General features: G+C 34.1%; 1 protein-coding gene across 4 annotated transcripts in view; it reads left to right on the forward strand.

Moving 5' to 3' along the window:
* The window catches only part of GRIA2 (glutamate ionotropic receptor AMPA type subunit 2), a 153,597-nt gene that overhangs the window by 98,472 nt on the left and 32,568 nt on the right, over positions 1 to 22,557 (forward strand). For all 4 annotated transcript variants that reach the window (XM_032863056.1, XM_032863029.1, XM_032863037.1 and 1 more), the window contains exons 6-12: positions 1,082 to 1,243; positions 13,211 to 13,378; positions 13,630 to 13,734; positions 14,502 to 14,612; positions 16,124 to 16,330; positions 16,820 to 17,190; positions 21,700 to 21,898. In XM_032863056.1, coding sequence (XP_032718947.1) covers positions 1,082 to 1,243; positions 13,211 to 13,378; positions 13,630 to 13,734; positions 14,502 to 14,612; positions 16,124 to 16,330; positions 16,820 to 17,190; positions 21,700 to 21,898 — 1,323 coding nt within the window. The remainder of the gene's footprint in view (positions 1 to 1,081; positions 1,244 to 13,210; positions 13,379 to 13,629; positions 13,735 to 14,501; positions 14,613 to 16,123; positions 16,331 to 16,819; positions 17,191 to 21,699; positions 21,899 to 22,557) is intronic.

The raw sequence follows: 22,557 nt of genomic DNA on the forward strand, positions 1-22,557 counted from the left end.
CATAAGCAGAAACTCAATAAAGATATCTAAAATTGATAAATTAAGAAAAAATAGAGAAGATGTGTGCAGAAATATGGCTGTAAATATATGAAAAACAAAAATTACTGAAATTGCTTGTTTTGAAGCAGCTTAACTGGAGCATGGATGGGACAGAGCAGAAAATCTGTGATTTTTGTTACATATATTCTTGCACTATTTACATTATTTCAATAAAAAGAAAAACCAAAATTTACCCAATAATGAAGTAATTATCCTTCTTTACACAAATAGTACTAAAATATGTTTTTTAATATCAATAACAAAGAAAAGATTCTCCCATATTTGAGATTTGGGGATATTTTCAATCCTTACGCAGAATAATGAGAAGTAAATGTATAAAGTAAAAAATACTTATAATTGTGGTTTATTAAAATTGTGACTTCATCCTTGGGATAATGTCCTCTCAAATTGAGATAGAATTTATGACAGTGCAATATTTGAAAGTAATGGCAGCACCACATGATAGTTTTACTAATGACTGAATTCATTCTAATAATGCAAGAGATTGATTTTGAAACTTTCATATATTTTATAAAAAGTTAAGCTCCGTACTTAATATGATATTGCTTGAGTGTTTGCAAATGATGACTAGGCATTTAGTACCTTCTGTTCTCATTTTAAAGATGTTTTATCACCTATGAGAATGAACAATTAAAATAGGAATAACTTGCTTACTATGTTATATCTCTTGGGGAACTAGCTTTATGTTCTTAAGTATTTATAACTATGTGGTAGTGCTCTGTTGTAGATTGAATAAATAAAACCAGTACTTACCCACGGAAGATTTCTCAGTAAAATGGAGAGCTTTTATGTGAGTACAACCAATAAACAATCATTGATTAAGGATCCGCTGTGATGCCAAGATGACAGTAGGTACTAGTGCAGAGTATTGGTTGCTAAATACACGAAACATTTCCTCCAGGCTTTTTTATATCTCGTGTTCTTTGACATTTGTAAAACCACAGTGTATGGAATTATTGGGTAAATGTTAAGTTCTCTTTGAGTCTTAATGGAAAGCCTGACATATGTGCTCTATGTCTAGGGATTTACTGATGGAGACCTATTAAAAATTCAGTTTGGAGGTGCAAACGTCTCTGGATTTCAGATAGTGGACTATGATGATTCCCTGGTATCCAAATTTATAGAAAGATGGTCAACACTGGAAGAAAAAGAATACCCTGGCGCACACACGACTACAATTAAGGTATCTCTCTATCTACTAATATGTCCATCTACATCTGGATCTATATATCTGTATCTTTATCTGTATCTAACTGCTGGCAAGTAGTGTGTTCTCTGGGACACTCTAGGAAGAAGATGAAAATCTTAATTTGTTTTAGGAACAAAAAGCAATAAGTGCTTTATGAAATCAAACAAGGAATCTTTGAATTCTAAATGCAGTGCACTGTTCTGATACGAACATGACCAGACTCATCTTTTATTCTCCACGGGTCTGGACTTCACTTGTTTATTCAACATATTTTATTATGCATACACCTACCTACATATATTTACCTCTAAATATTAAATGCTTCTGCTGTTGATAGGAAGGTTTTCTTCCTTCTGTTGGTCACCTTATTGACAGCGGAGATAAGAGAGGATCATAGCGTGTGTGGAATGAGATGATCACATTCTTTATGAAACTAGACTTATGAAAAATAAGAACAAAAGTTGCAAAGCATTTCAGATACATAGTGATTTCGTTTGTTTATTTGTGTATTATTAAGCAGATGTGTATGAACCAGCCAGGACAGTGTTATTTTAGTTGCTCTCCCAGTTTATACTTCAGACAGAGATTTTGTGGTTGTTTTCTGCACATAATGAAAAGAAAAAACAGATATGGATTTTTGGCTTTAAATTTGTGTCTGGCTATGAGACTGATCCTAGGTAAGGATTGAAAGCGTTGAATTCTCTATTTTCGGATATGTGAATAGATCCTGTTAATTATAAGGTAAATTCAAGAAACCATCTCATAGAATGTTAAAGAATAACCCAAAGTTATTTTTTTTCCTCAAAACTAGGTGACTTTGTTTGGTGACCTTCACTGATATTCCCATGTACACTGTTTATAAGAGTACTGTGGGTTTGTGGGGGTACCTTCAGGTAGCAAAGCTGATAAGAAGACAAATGGACATCTAGTCTTTTCATTGATGTCAGGGTATGTCTCCTCCTGTGCTCAGGGTGCGTCTTTGCCTGCTGCTCTCATTCTGTGGAATTGCAGGCTTCCATCCATTCCAAGATGGTGCCTTTAAAGCTCTCTGATGAAGATTGCATGTGGCATTCATCTCCAAATAGAACTAAAGTGCTCCTTTTGAATACTCGATTAGTCACCGTGTTCCTACCACTGCTGTCTACTGTGAGAAGGATGAGAGCAAAATGAGATGACTATTTTCTCATGGAAGTCATATCATTATTGAAGTGCATGGGTCATATATCAAAATGCAAGGCAAATTTGGGGCCTGGGAGATTTTTAGCAATGCATTCTGTTAACAATTTCAACAAAACCTAGCTCCAGATTTCACTCTGCTGGGAGCTTACTCCCTTCCCGCTGTAGCACTTAAAAACAAAAACAAAAGTAAAAACAAAAACAAGCCCCCCCCCCCAAACAGAAAAGACTCTTATCTTTGAAAATCCACAGTCTAATGGAGGAGACTAACATGTCAATAAGCAAATAAGCAAAACAGAGAATGATGCATGTAAAATACGCCAGCTCTCCACATATGATTAGGACAGTATGGGAGAAAGGATGTTAAGGAGGGCTCTCCAGGGGTGGGGTGTGTCTCAGCAGGGCTTTTCATGTGGTTGAGCAGGAGAAAAACTATAGGAGGGTGTTGGAGAAAGAGAATGTACACAGATTCAAAGTGGTACAAGGGCATGACAGTGTCAGGAAGCCATACTTTTTATTCTGTTTGTTTTGTTTTGTTTTCTGCCGTAAAAATTCAAAATATATGGATTGAGTGAGAGATGGACATTTTGTGGGAGTTACCAAGAGATGAGTCTCTTCTAATGTCAGCAGATGTAAAAGATAAGAATCACTGGACAGGGCTTTCATGATTTTTTCTGCTCCATGCGCAGAAAAAAGGAAGAAAAACTACTTGGGGTAATGATACAGTATTTTCTAATAAAAAAATAGCATTATCTTCTATATATGATCTGTTTAAGAAAGGAAAGCAAGAATATTTCCTAATGAGATTATTTCTTTCTATATTGTCTTTTGGGTCATTGACTGTACCAGGTACATAGCCTGATAATTTAAGTCGTGTTTTATTGTCACCAAAATAAAAACTTAGGTTATAGGCATAAAAACCTGCAAAAATGCAATTCAGTACATGAAATTCTCCCTGTGGTTAGGCTTGGGAGATAATATAAACTATTTCAAGTTGTGGGAATATTAAATTGATGATTGTTTTAAACTTTTGGTCTTCTCCAGAAGTTAACAAATCTTTGATAGTTTCTTAGTTAAAATCATCCTTATTCAATAAATACAAGTAAAATATAAATATTTCAACATTTTGCATATTTTAATAACCAAGAAATATGTTAATAATGTTAAATTTCTTCATTGTTATACTCTGTACAAAAAATTACTCTAAAGTCATGGTACAGAGATTTTACATCTGGTTCACCAATTTGCTAATTTCAGGCAACGTTCATTCATTTATTCATTTATCAATGCATTTATCCATTCAATGCCTATCTATTGAGTTTTTACTCTATAAGCTGGCACTGTTCTAAGTGTCAGAGAAATGACAAAGTTCCAGTTTGAGAGCATTAAGGAACCACCAGAGGAGAGTTTTGATACAGGAAGATTCCCGGTTACCCTCTTCTGCAACACTGTCTGCTGACAATAGATTGTAGGGTTTGCACCTGATGGCAGGTGAGCTTTTAGGAAGATACCACGAATAATCCAGGCAGCCGAGTAAGGCAACCAGTAACTGGTTGTCTTAACTGTGGCGATGGCACCAGGAAGGAGGGAAATGAATGGGTTTGTTACAATTGCTGAGTCTTTCGGATTTCTTTATTTGTAAATGAAAAAACTATTGCAGCAATCATAACCATTCGTTTATTATATAGTGATATAAATTCGGTTGAAGGATATTTGTGGGTTAAAAACAAGACTCTGAAAGGCAGTCTGCATCATTTGTGTCTTCCTGACCCCAGTGTCCTACAGTGCTTTACACACAGTAGACACATAGTAGATATTTGTTGAAATGAAAAATATAAAGAAACCCTTTGAAAATAAATCACTGAGAAAGAAAAAAAAAGTAATTATCATTTCTGTGAACTTTGGCTAAAATTTCTGCACTAATATTTGTTTTGGCCTTTTATTCAGCCCTGGCATAAAAGTAGTGATATTTTACTTGACAATCATCAGACCAGAACCATTATGGCACCTAGATTTAAATGGACAATTAGTGACCATTTTACCTTCCTTAAAAAAAAAAAAAAAAAAAAAAAAAAAAAAAAAAAAAGTTTTGAAAGAGGCAGATAATAAAGATGATTTGGCACTCAAAAATAATTTAGAAATACTTCTATTTTTAGATAGATTTTCAGTGTTTCGGTGTCTTCAACAACTTGTAAGATGATAGCTATCCATTCGGCCTGGTTACATCAGCAATCTGAACCTTGGTTCAACTTCTGCATCTGTGATATTCTGCTGATGTTAAGGTATTCAACAATAATACGTGACCATGACTGACCTTTTCGTGGCCCTTTAAATAATGGTTTTCCCACCAGAATCTCATTTCAGTCAGGAAAGGACTTAAAGCACAGAGTCAAACTTTCTTAATTGCTGTCCTGAGAGAGTTATTAGGCCTTTCTGAAAATAGCATAATCTTTTTCAGTTCAGTAATTAGCGCCATGCATTATATAGTACCCTAGTGGCTTAATAGAATTAATTCTGCTTCTTGAACATTTTAACTGACCAAAACCACTGCTGACACATTGGCATCCCCTACTCCTAATATTAAAGTATTTTGCCACACAATAGCCTAGAGGCTTGATGTGTTTTGTTTCTTATATTCCATGGCTTGAAAAGTATGTAAATGGTTGAAATAAGCCTGTAAATTAAAATTTTGATATTGGGGGGCACCTGGGTAGCTCAGTCGGTTAAGTGTCTGCCTTGGTCTCAGGTCGTGATCCCAGGATCCTGAGATCCAGTCCCATGTTGGTCTCCCTGCTCAGCAGGAAGCCTGCTTCTCCCTCTCCCTCTGCTGCTCCTCCCTCCCACTGCTTGTGTTCTCTCTTGAGCATGCGCTCTCTCTTTCTCTCAGATAAGTAAGTAAAATATTTTAAAAAATAAAAGAAATGATTTTAAAAATGAAGTAAAATTATGATATTGGTAAAATTTTTGCTAAAAATAATTGAAAAAATATTTAAACGTATGTTAGAGCATTAAAAGTAAAAAGGCATCACTACTATCTGTAATACTACTGCAGGATATCTGATTCATCTCATTTCCACATTTCTTCATCTGTAGAGGGAATAAGTTTAGGCAATGTATAAGATTTATCTCAAACATCTAATGCCATGATTATGTAAAGTGCTAATTTGACACTTAATAAAACATACACTAATACTTCTAATTTTTGCTGAATCTATGAATTCTCACATGGTTCTTCTGTCTTTCAAAAATCGTAATGACTTGCAGGCAGTCATCTCTCCACTCCAAATATCAAAATCAAACCCTAAAATATCTTGGAACATATTTGTTTATTTTCCCTGGATTAAAAAAGATGAGGAACTTTCACTTTGTTAGAAGATTTCTAGAAGTGGAGAAAGTCTGGGAGAAATTTATGCAACCAACAAAATAAAAGATCTGTCTCTAAGAAAGTCTCTCCCTGGCACTGACGGGTGAATCAAACCAGACAATGTTTTCATTTGAGTATCTTTTTTCCATCGTGATAAATCTAATTAGTTTTATCTGAAACTTTTGAGTGCTTACATGAACCCAAAATTCCAGAATGTAAAAGTCTTTGTCCTTAAGCAACACTCAGTCAGGGTCAGTAGCCAATCTGAATAATTCAGGTAAAATATGTTGTTTTAATGTATTCCTTTTACATGAAGAGTATTTCTTCACAGGGGCTTAAAAATTATTTTTACTACTCAAAAAGAATAATAAAGGATGTTAAATTTGATTTCTTTCCAACAGACCTAGTTTTCTCACCCTTGAAACTCTGTGCTTACTAGATGTTGATTTTTTTTTTACTTTGTAGTTACAATTTAACTTTTTTAGAGCAGTTTAAGGTTCACCACAACACTGAGCAAAAAAAGAATTTCTGTCTATCTCTGCCTCCCACCCCAAGCACAACCTCCTCCAATATCTGCTTCACTCACCAGAGTGATTCATTTGTTAGAACTGATGAATCTTCATTGACATCATGATTACCCAAAGTCCATATTTTACATTATGGTTCACTCTTAGTGTACATCCTATAGTTTGGGACAAATGTACAATAACATTCTCCCATCATTATAGTCTCGTAGTGAATATTTTCACTACTCTAAAAATCTCTGTTCTGCTTATTCATCTCTCCTCTTGCTCATAGCAAACACAGAATCTTTTTTACTGTCTCTATAGTTTTGCCTTTTCCAGAGTGCATAGAGTCAGAATCATCAGTAGGTAGTCTTTTTAGATTTGCTTTTTTTCACTTGGTAATATACATACAAGGTTCCTCCATGTCTTTTCATGGTTTGGTAGCTCACTCTTTTTAAGCCCTGATAATAGCCCATCATATTCCGTTACCTGGATGTACCGTTCACTTACTGAAGGAAGGACATCCTGGTTGCTTCCAAGTTTCAGCAGTATGAATAAAGCTACCTCAAATATATGTGCGATGGTTTTTGAGTGGATGTATGATTTCAACTCCTTTGGGTAAATACCAAGTAGTACAATTGTTGGATCATATGGTGAGAGTATGTTTAGTTTTCAAGAAACTGCCAAATTGTCTCCCTAAGTGGCTGTACCATTTTGCATTGTCACTAGCAATGAATGAGAGTTTCTGTTGCTCCATCGATGTTGAGTTTCTGTGAAGATCCTGTGACTTTGTGTGGTGAAGTTTCGAAGGGCACACATTCAACAAGTCTTAAACAGCCTTATCACAGACACTTTTTTTCCAGAGGGCGGACTCCAATTAAATGTAAAATTAAGACAAGCGAATGAACTTAAATGTATAATGTATTTACCAATACTGTTTTTTTTTAAACGGCTCTAGTTGATCTTAATCATTGCCCAGAATCAAGAAAGAAAGAAAGAAAGAAAGAAAGAAAGAAAGAAAGAAAGAAAGAAAGGAGAAAGAAAGGGAGACTTTCTAAAGCTTTCTTATAGGTTTACTTATTTTTCCTAGAACTCATCATTTTTGACCATTTTGATAACTTGATAAAATGAAGAAATTGAGAATTATATTGTGAGATTCTTTAGGGACATATCATTCAGCATATAAGAACTTTAATCAGGGGCACCTGGATGGCTCAGTGGGTTAGGCCTCTGCCTTCGGCTCAGGTCATGATCTCAGGGTCCTCAGATCGGGCCCTGCATGGGGCTCTCTGCTCAGTGGGGAGCGTGCTTCCCCTCTCTCTTTGCCTTCCTCTGCCTACCTGTGATCTCTCTCTCTCTGTCAAATAAATAAATAAAATCTTAAAAAAAAAGAACTTTAATCAAATAGTGATAAAATTTTATTTTTTTTATTTTTTTAAAGATTTTATTTATTTACTTGAGAGAGAGAGAGAGAGACAGCAAGAGAGAGCATGAGAGGGGAGAAGGTCAGGGGAGTAGCAGACACTGATGGAGTTGGGAGCCTGATGCAGGACTCGTTCCTGGGACTCTGGGATCATGACCTGAGCCAAAGGCAGTTGCTTAACTGACTGAGCCACTCAGGCGCCCCAAGTGATATAATTTAAAAAAATGAGTATATGCAATTTATCAGGCCATAAGACCTTTAACAGCCCAAGGTTGTTACACAGAACATTATTTTTATGAAAAGTAATTGGTATTAAGGAAATTTTTAAAATGGTAATTTGTTTGGACAATAGATGTTCTTCAAACAAAGCTAAACTGGAATTGTCACTACAGGATTTCTTACAGCCTTTAATATGGCAATGTGAGAATCAGTTTCTGAATTTATGGGCTCACAGATTCTTGTAGATTAGGATAGTGGTTTTCAAAACAGCAAAACAAACTAGTTTTATATACCAGGTTAGATAGTAATAAAAGGAAAAAAGAAAGCAAACATGCTGGTTAATAATTTGTATTTTGGGGCATACTTTATAAGTCACCTGGCTTCTCATTTCCCCTAACCGTACTCATTTGTTGTGGTGTTTGCCAAACAAGTATCCACTGTCCCTGTGTGCAACACTGAGGAGTTTCCTGGGGCTGCAGATTTGCTGTGTAAAACAGGGATAGTACCTGACCAACCAAGATGGTTGGTCACCGTCATTGCCACAGAAACACAGAGATCTGGACTCAAACTCCATCTTAATTTTTTTTTTTTATCCTGAGCAAAATATAATCTGTTAACTTAGAATCTTCATCTATAAAACTGGAGTAAAAATATTTGCTGCATAGAATTTTTAAAAAAAGGCTCATGAGGAAACCACCCAGCTCAGGTTAGTCGACATGAATTCTTTTTTCCTCACCAGCTTTTCCAATGCTATTATGACATAGGAGAAGCATTGTTTTACTTATTTCATTGATAAGAAACACTATTTTCATTGATAAAAAACACTTTATCTTACCCAAGGCAATTGAGCAGTAAATGATAAAATCAGGGCTTGGGCCCTGCCTTCTGGTGATATATTCAATACTTTCTAAACCATATACATTTCAATTTCAAGTGTCAAGGAGAATTTGAAAGTAGCTATTCATAGTAAGTTTTTAGCACTTTTATAACATGTAAAGTCTAGTACTTTTTCTTTGAATATCTTTTATTTTAGCACAGTGCTGATGACCCATGTTTAAGCATAGGTGCTATCATAATAATGACCCATAAAATGTTATGTTATAGTCTATTTATCCTTTTTGTATATTCATTAAATCCTAAGTGTACATAGAACTTCTCCATTCCCTGTTTTTGTTGGCTGTCAGAATACTGATTTCTGGTTTCAGTGATTACAGTAATGTATTATTGAATAATGTCTGATGACTACTGGGCATAACAAACATGTTTAAAATGCATATTTCATTTTGTATTTGAAAAATAGGTCTCAATAAACATACATTTAAAATGGAATAAAAAGTACATTTGGAAAATGGGCCATAAAAACGTTTTCCCAGATTTCTTCTTAAAGTGTGGATAGGATGCGATTGTGATACAGCACTGCAAAACATAATGGTCCCCCACTGAATTATAAATTTCCAACTCAGCTGAGGGATTTCACAGAACATAAACACCAGGACAGAGATGATACATTTGTTTTCAAAGAAGGAGATAGTTACATTTCATCATGTTCCCTTCAAGTTAATTTACATCTAGTTTAGGGAATGGTAGAACTGAAATATCTAACTCTCCAATCAAAAATATGAATGTATTTGTTTAGGAAAAATAAATGAGCCACATATGTAGAACATAAACAAAGAGGAACTCTGGATATGGTGTCTGTTTATTTTCTCTCCGTCCAGAATTGTGTTTTTATGATTGTGACTTTTAATTTAAAACAATAATGGGCTGGAGACTTGATTAAATTTGAGCATTTGAAAAAGGTTGAAAGGATTTTTCTTCTTAGCATGCTCATGCTCCGAATCATAATTGTTAACATGCCGCATGAACCTCAGTGCTTTTAGTTCATTCAACCTAATCTTATTTTTTAATGCAGTTTGCCAACATTTATAGACCTCTAAAACATTTAGCAGATGGCTTGATAGATTTCTCATAGTACTGTGAGCAGGCTGACCCAATGAAGATTTTGACTTTTCACTATTATCGTAACTTTTTAATGTGCATTGCAATACTTCTTTTTTTAAATATCCAATTTATTTAATTTAGGCTCTGTTTCCTATTCAGTGACCTAGACTTTATTTTAAAAATTACATTGGCAATGAACTAATTACTGTATAGGAAAGCAAATTAACCAATTTTTTTCTCTAGGAGAATAGAAATAAGCATCTATGTAAGGTGGATAAATGTAATATGTAATCTTATTTCTCCAGATATTTTCCTAAGTAAATAGGATTCAAAACAATGTCTTTTTCTTAAGAAAACAGTACATGAATATTCTAGAATACTTAGAAAAGAAATATAATCATGTTTGCTTCCTCTCTATTATTATAACCATTTTGTTTATTTTTCTTTCCCTTATTTGTGAAGAGATATTACCATTTTTTACCATTCTCATTAATCAATGAAGAAGGTATTTTTTAAATTTAGTTGTAATAATGTTTTCACAATTTTATAATTGACATTATTCATATTGTTATATAACCTTTATTAGCATCACTTTTTAATGGCTGCATTATACTTTCTTAAGGCAGAAAGTACAGGTTTTAAGGATTCTTTATGGTCAGAAATGTGAGTTGTTTCTAAATATGGATGGATCTGACACATACTATATTTTGCTAATTTCTCAGATATAGTTTGGAGAAAAAGGTTGAGATTTTTTGGAAAAAATGGTGATGGGTTTTACTTAGATCTGTCTAGTTGAGCTATTTGTGAGAACCTCAAGTGCATCCATCTGGGAGATGATCTAAATACATAGAGGAATCCTATATAGGCCTGTAATGACATTTTTTAAGTGATATCACAAGAGAAGAAATAAGGAAGAAAACTTAGAGGTAAATATGAATATCTTTTTACAGTTTACTACACTCAGTCACAGGGCTCATGGCCTCAAAATAATTTTCTCTTTTTCTTCTTCTTGCCAATTTCCCATCAAATTTGACTCATTTCATATGGTCAAATGAAAGAGATTCAATTAAACTAATACATACAAAGATTAAATGAATGATAACCTCACACCGCCATTTTGGTATTAGAAAAATGGAGGCTTAAGAAATTTCTGGATACATGGAGGGGATGATTCATACAACATAAACTACTTTTCATTTGCCTTATTGTAATATCTCTCATATTAAGAGGATAAATCTGACATTTATCTACTACCAGATTGATTTATAACACTATGATAGACATATTGTGATTATCTGCTTATAACCTTTTCACTAGACTGGAAGGGAACATGAATCCTATAAAGAGAGTGTCCAATATCAAGATCTCTGACTTCCCTGCCTACATTCTTTCCTTCCTTCCTAGGTCTTTTTTAATGTATCTGGCCCTGCCCTGGTATCTGAGAATTCAGTGGTGTAAGATGAGTTTTCTACTTCCCCAGAGTAAATATTCCAGTGGGGAAGAGAGATGAAATAGAGAAAGAAAGAATTCATGAACAAGATATTCAGATACTGGTAGAGACTATGAAAAAATAAATAAGGTTATGTGAAGAGGAGTGATTGAGTCCATGCTGGGCAGGAAGGGCATCATTGAGGAAGTAATGTTTGAGCACATACATGTAATTTAAAGCCATGAACTGAGCGAGACCACCTCAAGAGAGAGAGAAGAGGGTTGATGTGGAATGGCAAGTTTAGAAAATGCCTCTTAAATTTTTTAATGAAGGAAACAGAAAATAAAGGAAGCGTTGGTATTGGAAGGAGATATAAACCTAAGAAGCAGTTATTGTAGCTATCATCTATCTATCTATCTATATCTATCTATTTACCTATCTATTGATTGATCTTTCTTTCTATCTCTCTCATCTATCTACCTACCTACCCATCTGTCATCTATCTGTCATCTGTATCTATCATTTATCATCATCTATCTCTTTATTTGTGGTAGGAGATATCAAAGCATTTGAAGTGCTAATAAAGATGATCCAGTAGAGAGAGAAAAAAGGCTGATGCAGGATATTGAGGTTGTAATTGTAGATGAAATGTCCTTATAAAGATCCGAGGGACTGTATCCGTGTGCTGTTGGAGCAGCTGTCCTTATGAAGAAGCATGGCCACCTCCATTGCTGTCAGCTCAGGAGGGAAACAGAGAGAATGTGATCGAGGCAGTTTTGTGGTTGAAAGGTAAAAGGTTTCTGTCTGAAGGCTTCTATTTTTTTGGTGACGTGTAGGCAAGATAATCAGCAGGAATTCAGAGAAAGAGAAGTGTGCAGAGCTGTAGGTATTATGAGAAGAAAAGAGGAGGTATAAAATAATCATTTTTGAGAGTGGAAGAACTAAGTTACTAAAGAAAGAAGGAGGAGGACTTGGAAATACTAAGTGCTCGTTTTGGATTTGTGGTCAAGAATTTTAGGGTGTCTCAAAATTAGTACGATGTTGCATTTTTTACCCAGCTTCACTGTACTTTTGTTACTCACAGATTGAAAAATACTCAGTAACAGAAATTTCCTAAGTGTTCATTAAAGCTATTATGTTAAAATGTGATTTGTCATTAACAATAGCAGCATGATACATTTGATAGATGGCGGTATATATCCATGTATGTAATAATACCTATCCAACCACTGACAGTGCTTAGTGCCCTCAGATATGCTCTTTTTTTCTGCTTGGCCCCCAGCCTCCTGTAATAATCCTATTTTCCCATTGGGATCTGAATACCCTAAGTTTGGAACCAATGTTATTTTATCATAGACTGTTGAACCATGAAGGGGGCATAGAAATTATCAAATTTGTTGGTTCTTCTTTTCGATTACCATAACCACATAGGGGATCTTAAAAATGGATATTTCAAGACTGTTGCAGATCTATGTGAACATCACTGAGGTAGACTTAGAGACTTAAACTCATCAATATTCTTTCCCTATTGCCAAATGAATCCCGCATAAGAGGAGGGATATTTGTTTGTAAATTTGATAATTTCCTGTATACCCAAATCAGACCATAAAGGGATTCTCTAACTAGGGAATTGGTTTAAAAAGAAAAGTGCTATTATTATAAAAGGTCTCACCCAAAATAGCTGAAATGGTAATGTAAAAGGCAGTGCTTCCAGCCAAAAGCATACTCCACAGTATACTCCATGCTACCTCTCAGATTCTTAGACTGCTAGATGAAGGATGGTGTCTAAAGTCTTGGGCGGTTATATGGTGTTGTATGGTGGCCAGCTGCAACCCAGACAGCCAGTGTGCTGTGACCCTCTGATTTTTTCCTATTCTTATGATATGTGTGTGATATTTTTCAGTATACTTCTGCTCTAACCTATGATGCTGTTCAAGTGATGACTGAGGCTTTCCGCAACCTTCGGAAGCAGAGAATTGAAATCTCTCGAAGGGGGAATGCAGGAGATTGCCTGGCAAACCCAGCAGTCCCCTGGGGACAAGGCGTAGAAATAGAAAGGGCCCTCAAACAGGTCAGTCACTCAAAATGATTGTGAGTGTGACTTAACAGTGGACACTATTTTTTCCGGCTATGTTAGTCTCCTGGCTATGTTTAACGTAAAGTGAATATTACCTCTTAACTGCACAGAGGTATGTTGAAGGGTGAAAAGAAATCTTATAAATGTAGTTTTCTTAACTTGAGCCCAGTGAGAGTAATCTGTACAGTTTGTATCTTCAGTTGCAGTAAATTGATAACTGTGGTCCTTTCCCATTTCCTCATTAGGTTCAGGTTGAAGGTCTCTCGGGAAATATAAAGTTTGACCAAAATGGAAAAAGAATAAACTATACAATTAACATTATGGAACTCAAAACCAATGGGCCCCGGAAGGTAAATCATTAGTGATCTAAAGGCAGATTTCTCTCTGCGAGGAGGTGAGTTTGCTAACCCGTCACCTCTTCTTCCAGAGAGTCCTGGAAATGGATATTCACATAGGTAGAGTTTATCTACTTCCAGAAACAGATATATTTTTAATTTTTTTCCCTAAATCTAATCTATTCATTTCTGGTAAGTAATACTGAAATGTAATCTTCAAATGACTGTGAATAGAAGAACTGTTTTTATTTTTATTTATTTATTTATTTATTTTTTGTTTTTTGATCAAGGTGTAAGAGATTTAATGAGAAGAAAAAGAAACCATCGCTGACAGTTTATGGTTTAGAAGACAAAACATAGCTGGTGCAAATATGCATTAATATTTTAATTCAGTACCTTTCTCTTAACTGTTATGGATAAAATTCCATTGCTTGGATTTTATTTCTATTTCCATATGATCACTCCTAACAAATTACCCTGGAAAGTATGAGAAGTGAATGTGAAAAGACAAGCCATTTTAAAGAATTGCTTTTGTTTCATTGTTTTTATAATCTCTATTTGTATTAGAGTCACAAAAATAAAAGACACAGCTTTGTTAATGTATATATGTTTTTTTAAATTTTTTTAAATTTATTTTCAGCGTAACAGTATTCATTGTTCTTGCACCACACCCAGTGCTCCAAGATATAAGTTTTGATTCATACATGAGTTTGAAATAATTCAATGTGTGGATAATAGAAAGATCATTTATCCATGTGCCTATCTTCTGTAACCTTTTTCAGATCGGATACTGGAGTGAAGTGGACAAAATGGTTGTTACCCTTACTGAGCTCCCTTCTGGAAATGATACCTCTGGGCTTGAGAATAAGACTGTTGTTGTCACTACAATTTTGGTAATTAGCTACCAATGCTACTGCAGTTCTTCTTATGAAAAATATCTGCCAACTAGAATTGCTGCTAGTGTTTTAGGATAATAACTAATGGAGTGCTTCTTTGGCACTGTTTGAATCATGCATAGCATATTTACTCTGTCAAAGGGACCACACAAGTATTAGCTAAAGCATTCAAAATATTTGCTATCCTCTTCAATACTGAAATTTAGCTTGACAGAAAATTCATACACTGGTGCGTCCACAAGTGTGAGCAGCTGGGGAAGGTCTGGGAGAGGGTTCCCTGTGTTTCCTCCTGTGCTTTACCTTTCACTTCCCGTGCAATTCTGGGTACCTTCTATCTTCACATTTATTAATAATGTTGGCAAGTCTGTTTCCTTATAAGATGAACTGGTTAAAGATAATTTCTCTTCTTTTTAACCACCAATGTCCACACAGTCATTGAGATACAACCAGTTCTGAGGGAATGAGATAACATTGAACTGAATCTTGATCATCTAGGCTCTGGAGACATGGAGGTAGATGCAGATCATCGTGCAAGCCGTTGGTGAAATAGAGATGGGGGGGGAAGGGCTTCACTAATAGTACATGATTTTGCGACGAAACAGTTGTATTTTATTTTGCTGAGCCGTGGTATAGTAAAATTGTGGGATTCATTATTCTAACGATATTGAGAAGAAAAATATAGGTGAAAATATAGCTGAAAAAATCAGCTAATAAGAGATTTGAATAGTAACATTGATTGGCATTTGGAAATACCTTAAAAAATATAAGCTCTGACATGTGAGGGCTTTTGGTAATCATGCCATCAAGGGGGACTATTTCACTGAACTCTCAAATATGCTTGATGACACTTTCCAGTAGAGAATTTTGGGCTATGTTGAATCATTTTCATACTTCATTTTTCTTGTGTTTACAGGAGGAAGCTACTTTCCATCCTTGTAATGTTATTCTAGGATATTCTATCTTATAGATGAAGTGAGACATGAAATCTGAGAGGGTAGCCTCAGTACGTCACTATGGCAATGATTCTTTAGTCTATCCATTACTGACTATCAACATGATTTCCACATGAACCTTATCCTTGAAGCAGCAATACATAGGGTTTTGGGTGAATGCTGGTTCTTGAACTTGGCATGACCCTAACCTAGAAAAAGAGTGTGGTGGATCTGGAGTTGAATAAAACAGATGTTGAGCAACATTATTCCTATCTACACTCTAGGAGTTTACAAACATGACAAGGGGACATGTCAACAGTTTGTGCTTTTGAGTTTCTTGTTTACTTTGTTATGGCTAGATACAAGTCATATTAATGAAATATAATGTTAGGCATTTGAGGACCTTTTTTCTCAAAGGTATTATGCTCAATATTTTTCTGCTGATATTTTCCACCATTCACATTCTACAGTTTCTCTGGCTACCAGGTAATAATTAAACCAGAAGACTTGAATCAGTGAAAGTAGTTAACACAGCTATTTTTTTTAAATCAATGAAAGAACTGTCTTTCCATATAGGAATCTCCATATGTTATGATGAAGAAAAATCATGAAATGCTTGAAGGCAATGAGCGCTATGAGGGCTACTGTGTTGACTTGGCTGCCGAAATTGCCAAACATTGTGGGTTCAAGTACAAGTTGACAATTGTTGGGGATGGCAAGTATGGGGCCAGGGATGCTGACACGAAAATTTGGAATGGGATGGTTGGAGAACTTGTATATGGGGTAAGTATAGCTTTTCTCCCAAATAAAGTCATTCAGTTTGAACAGAATTCCCCACTTCCCTGCAAAGTACCTCTATCTGAGGTTGTTAGTTTCCCACATTACTGAAGAATACTATCTTTTTGCCTTGTGAACATCTGAAAATTAAGGCTAACTTCCGAAGCACACACGCACATTAAATGAGACAGACATTTGATCTGTCTTGAAGCATATGAACCATATACATTGCTCAAAGGCACCAAAGGCATAGATTCAGTGTAGAGATGTAATTATCATAGTCGAGTCAGACGGGCATACTGTGTATTTATAAAGAGGAGGGATATTTGGGTAACAAATTGCTTTTTTGTTTATTCTTTACTGGGACTCTGCCAAGGAAATAATTATTGACATTTCCCTGATTTCCTTTTCTTCCCTTTTGATCCACTAATGTAACGATGATTCCTTTCAGACCATGACTCTGAGTACTATTACTTTCATTTGTTTTCCTTACAGAAAGCTGACATTGCAATTGCTCCATTAACTATTACCCTTGTGAGAGAAGAGGTGATTGACTTCTCAAAGCCCTTTATGAGCCTCGGGATATCTATCATGATCAAGAAGCCTCAGAAGTCCAAACCAGGAGTGTTTTCATTTCTTGATCCTTTAGCCTATGAGATCTGGATGTGCATTGTTTTTGCCTACATTGGGGTCAGTGTAGTTTTATTCCTGGTCAGCAGATTTAGCCCCTACGAGTGGCACACTGAGGAGTTTGAAGATGGAAGAGAAACACAAAGTAGTGAATCAACTAATGAATTTGGGATTTTTAATAGTCTCTGGTTTTCCTTGGGTGCCTTTATGCAGCAAGGATGCGATATTTCGCCAAGGTTGGTTACTCACCTGCTTCAACTTTGTGCATTTTAGGTCTCAAGTGGATATTCATGGTGTTTATGAATTCACTATAAAGAAGTAAACAGCTGCTGACTACCTGTCCAAGCAGTTTAAGACTCTTCAGGACAGACTCTTACTGTCGGCATAAGTCTGTGGAATATTCGAGCAATGTTCTTTGAATGTTGATCTTGTATTTCCTGGTGAAATTATACACACCATGGAGAGGCTATAAAATGCATAAGGTTCCTATCATTCCATGCCTTCTTGGAGGGGTACCGTGTTTTTGCTGCATATTCTCATTTTACAGTCATCTGTGTGTTGATCCACAGACCTGTATATGGGAAAATGGGCAACATCACTTATTAACTACAAAAGCAACAACTTGTTTACAAAACTTCATTGGCACACATCCCATCTCTTTTATTTTCTCATTATTAGCTCATGCAGATGGTATCAGAGAGAGATAATAAATTTGTTTTTGTTTTTTTTTAAAAGGTTAGGTTGCTGAATTAAGGGGATGTCTGATAAGATATTTTCCAAGTATTTAGAAGTACATGGTTGGTAATAATGGTGGTTGATTCACCGCAGCTTCTCTATATTCAATAGTAATACGCACAGATAACGGCATACATTTCTGCATCTAGTCTCATTATGATATATTAGGTACTGCTCTAAAATACCTAAATACAATGAATATCTCGCAAAATACATTTTGCCTTTGTTCATGTTACTACATGAATAAGAAGGATAGCCATATCTGGCTCTTCGGAAGAATAAACCATGATTTTTCTAGTATGATTCTTTCACATTTGAAGGCTAAATTATGGTCTACTGACACATTTTAATCTAGGTTTGATTACTTTCCTTTGATTCTATGGGATATCTTAATAACTAATAAAGGGGATGATTTTTCTAATACCATTTCGTTGTTAGTTTCTGAGCACTTTGGAGATAACTGATTAATTTCAAAAAACTCAAAAGTTTGTATCTTTTGTAGTCTTCTTTTGTATACTCCACCCAGTGAGATAAATTAAATATATCATGTATGCAGAAATTATTAATGACTCTCGGCTAGTAGGACACATTGTTATAAATTATTTGAACCTAAACAATCTTAATTCCATAGATTCCTTTTGACTTCTTTATGGAACTGCCCTGAATTAAAAATATGCCAATGGTATTTGCATGGCATATATGTATAATAATTTTAATATATACAGTGTAGAATAATATAGAAATATATAATAATGTTATATATAATAATATACATAAATATGATGACCTCCCACAAAATACGAAGATTCATAGTTTTATCTCTACATTTATCTGATTTAAGTTAAAGACATAAAGAGAAGTTTCTAATAATGAGGGAGAAAATATTAACCAAATGGGGCTCTCAGAGAATATTCTGGTCCATAAATAATAATAAAATTATTCATCTTTGGTAAGAAGTATAGTGTAACTTTAATCCTGAGATAAAACACAATTACCCTAGGGTAACATAAACTATGCTCTGCCTTTTGATTTAGTAAGGAGAAGTGTGTGAGGTTCATTATAAAGTAGGATATATTGATCTGGGTTCCTATAGATGGGTCCTTAGATTTGTTTGCCTTATTCTTCATGGCTCCTGGCTCTGAAGTTAGTTGTTTTGGTGTCCAGTGCTTGTCAAGGAACAGAAAACATATTTACAGGAATTGTAGCATAGAGAATATTTAAAAATATGTGTTACCCTAGGGTCCACCATGACAGACAACTACTAATTTTCAAAAAGCCTGTTTTGTAAAATATGCCCTTTTATCTGTGCTCATGATTTCATTCATGAGTCATGACTTACTACATGACTTACTACAATTTCACATGGAATAATTTTTATTTCCTGGTACACTAAATAGATTTTAGTTAGTATATTTTTCCTTGTTATCAACTGATTTATTTTTTACTACAGAATATATAAATGAGCAAAATTTGCTTTGCTAAAAATTTTAAGTGTTCATATCTTTCATTCTATATTATATGTGCATTTAAATACTGAAAATACTGCATAATACTGGCAAATTTAATGATTTTTAAAACAAACTATCTTTTTTTAATAATGCAATGATGGTTACTCCAGCTTAGGAAAGAAGAATAGAGAAACATAGTATCTAATAATAATGACGATGATGATGATGATGATGATAATAATAATGATGATGATGATTCATGAAATGCACTGATCACTTTGAGATATTCTTTAAATATTTTGAAAGATATTTATCACATCTTTTCAAGTAAAACATGGTATGGAAATATATTATTAATATTAATAGAACATTTAAATTTTAATCATAAATTATTCATTAACCTGAATTGGTCTTTTTCCTGAAATTAAGTTTAGAATATGTTTACTGTAGTTTTCTGAAGCCTAGAACCACAGAAATTGTGAGCGTAAAATGCTATAAAGTTGATTTTTATTTTCTTGCTTGCCTCTGTTTTTTTCCCCTAATATCTCAAAAGGATTCCAATGAATAAAAATGTAATTCTTAAAACAGTTATTTAATATAGATTTAAAAGAAATGGTAGAATAAAAAAGAAGGATTTGGTAGAATATCTGTTTATTTGCTCTTTTAATCCAGATTCAAAGAAGTAAAGATTTGTTTTTAATTAGAGAAACCATTTTTGTCTGTCACCATAAGACATAAATTGAATTGCCCCCTGCATAAAATTTCTTAGGAACTCTTTCAGAAACATTAATTGATCCTTTGAAAACAATTACAAATGAATAATAAATTGCAGAAGAATTTTCTGTTTTGAATGAAGTATAAGTTCAATAAATTTATTGAGATAACTTGTCAAACTTCAAGTAAATTGGTATATTTAAACTCATTAAATCTGACCTAAGCACTGGAATAGAGAACAACATATCTTGTGTTTATAAATGGAACAGAATTACTTATAAAAACGATTCTGAAATACATTGCCAATTACCATGCAGTTTATAGTGTCAAAGCAATTACTAAGAAGACATTTTTGTTTTAAGGGATTTGAGCTGCCCTCTTAAATATGGAATACATACCCTTTGATTATGCTTTCCATTGTTATAGAATAGCGAACATTTTGAGAGTGGCTGTGTCTACACAAGAGGTTTCTTAAATTTAAAATGTATTTAATACCCTATCCATGAGAGAGTAGTTCATTTTTTTCCATTCTGTCATATTTATTTAATTCTTTGCATCTCTCAGAGTCTGTAATAAAGGCTCTTAGTTATATTTTTTCATCACTTGTCACTCTCTCTTTCTCTTTTAGCAATAGATATTCCTAAAAATCTTTATTTTTAAATAAGCTCCCCACTTTTTTTTGACTGCTAGAATAATTTATTCTACAAAGATGTATTCCTTACTGTTAAATGTCAGGAGGTCTGTTTTAGGCTATAAATTATCAAACGTTTGTAATTTAGATTTTTAGAAATGTTACCTTTTCACTGTAGCAAATTTAATTGTTAGACATAGCAAAGTTATTAACCTAAAATGTTATTGTGTTGGATTGTTAATATTACTTAAACCCCTTTACTTTTTTAAAATCCCTTTATATGTAGAATCCCACCAAATCTTTCAGAATAATATGTTATGTATCAATTTCCATATCTACATATCTATATTTATCTCCCTAGGGTTTAAAGTAAGTTATTAGGGATCTATTAAGCTTTCAAAAGTATTTTACATATGAATTTATGGTCAAAGAGATATTATTATTTTATTATATTACAAATCAGTAATTTGTATCTTGACAAATGTTTAAATGTCTAATTTTGTTTTCCTTGAGTTGTCTTTTTTTCTTAAGCAGGAAGCACAGAGGAACAGGGTGGTAGCAGTCCATGCCAGGAAGCCTCAGATTTTTATTTATTAAGAATTATATTTTGTGTCATCCCTTTGTTTGTTGTATCATTGTTCCCCATTTTCTATTCTGCACCATATCAAAAACCTATGTTTTTGCACACACAAAAAAAAACCAGTGAAATTTTGGACCTTTTAGAGGGTTTTGGAACTTAATTGGCTGAATTAAAGGGAGGGTTTCAACTTCACCTATGGTACACATTCTTTTATTTTTAATATTTGATTTTGTTTGTCAAAATAATTGTGAGTTTTACAAGTGATGTTAAATTCTCTTTTTCGTGTTTACTTATGTCATGAATGGATAGTAGGATGGGCATTGGCTGGATTATTTGCATATTTCTTAAAATTGCTTCATTGTGAAATTTCATACCATAGACAATTTGGGCATTATAACTTTGAAAGAATCTGAGGAATCTGAAGTTTTGGCCTCTGGGTAGCTCATTATATCTAGCTAATCTAGACTGCTTACCCAGAATGCTTAACGATTTCCAGTTTTATTAACTAACAGATATATTAAAAAGTATCAAGTTAAATAGTCCCATATAAGTCAATATTTGCATAATATTGCTAACTTGGATTTTTTTACTAGGTCATTCATTTCACTTTACAAATCCATTTCATACTTGTTATTAGATCCCTCTCTGGGCGCATTGTTGGAGGTGTGTGGTGGTTCTTTACCCTGATCATAATCTCCTCCTACACGGCTAACTTAGCTGCCTTCCTGACTGTAGAGAGGATGGTATCTCCCATCGAAAGTGCTGAGGATCTTTCTAAGCAAACAGAAATTGCTTATGGGACATTAGACTCTGGATCCACCAAAGAGTTTTTCAGGGTAAGAGATCCTGATTTGTTAACTTCTGATTTTGATCTTAAAATTTAACCATTTTCCATTTTGTCCTCGCTCCCTCATTCCTGTGCTCTACGAAGGTATTATGTGATAGTAATCCCCTCTCTGTCTCTCTCTCTGTTCTTGACCTTGTCTCTATACTTCTCCCTTCCCCATCCTTATCTTTAGCTCCATCTCTATTTTGTCATACCTATCTCTTAGGAGAAAAACACAACATTATAACAGAATTATAGTTTTATAAAGATTGTCCTTTTGGAACAAAATTGAAGCAAACTACAAATAAGTTTAGATTGTTATTATTTTTGAAGCAGAATTTTTTAATTTTAAATAAGCATAGCTGTCATATATTTTACATAGTTTACAGTTGAAAACTCACTTTCAAATCAGTTATGTCAATTCTGTTATGTTAATTAGAAAAGATTATATAAATGTGTGAAAATTCTGAATTTTTTCAAACTACGTGTCTATTAAATATATTCTATTTTTCAAAAAAAAATTGTGACCATATGGTATTTATATATAGTACAAGTCCAATAATCTCATGGCCATACAATTTTCTTTCATTATACTATTTTCTCTCTATAAGAAGTTGTTCTATTAAAATGTTTAATACAGCTGATAAACTTAGGTTTTAGGCCAATGTA

This window comes from Lontra canadensis, unplaced genomic scaffold (genome assembly GCF_010015895.1).
Source record: "Lontra canadensis isolate GAN:19392208 unplaced genomic scaffold, GSC_riverotter_1.0 scaffold1, whole genome shotgun sequence".
NCBI classification, from domain to species: domain Eukaryota; kingdom Metazoa; phylum Chordata; class Mammalia; order Carnivora; family Mustelidae; genus Lontra; species Lontra canadensis.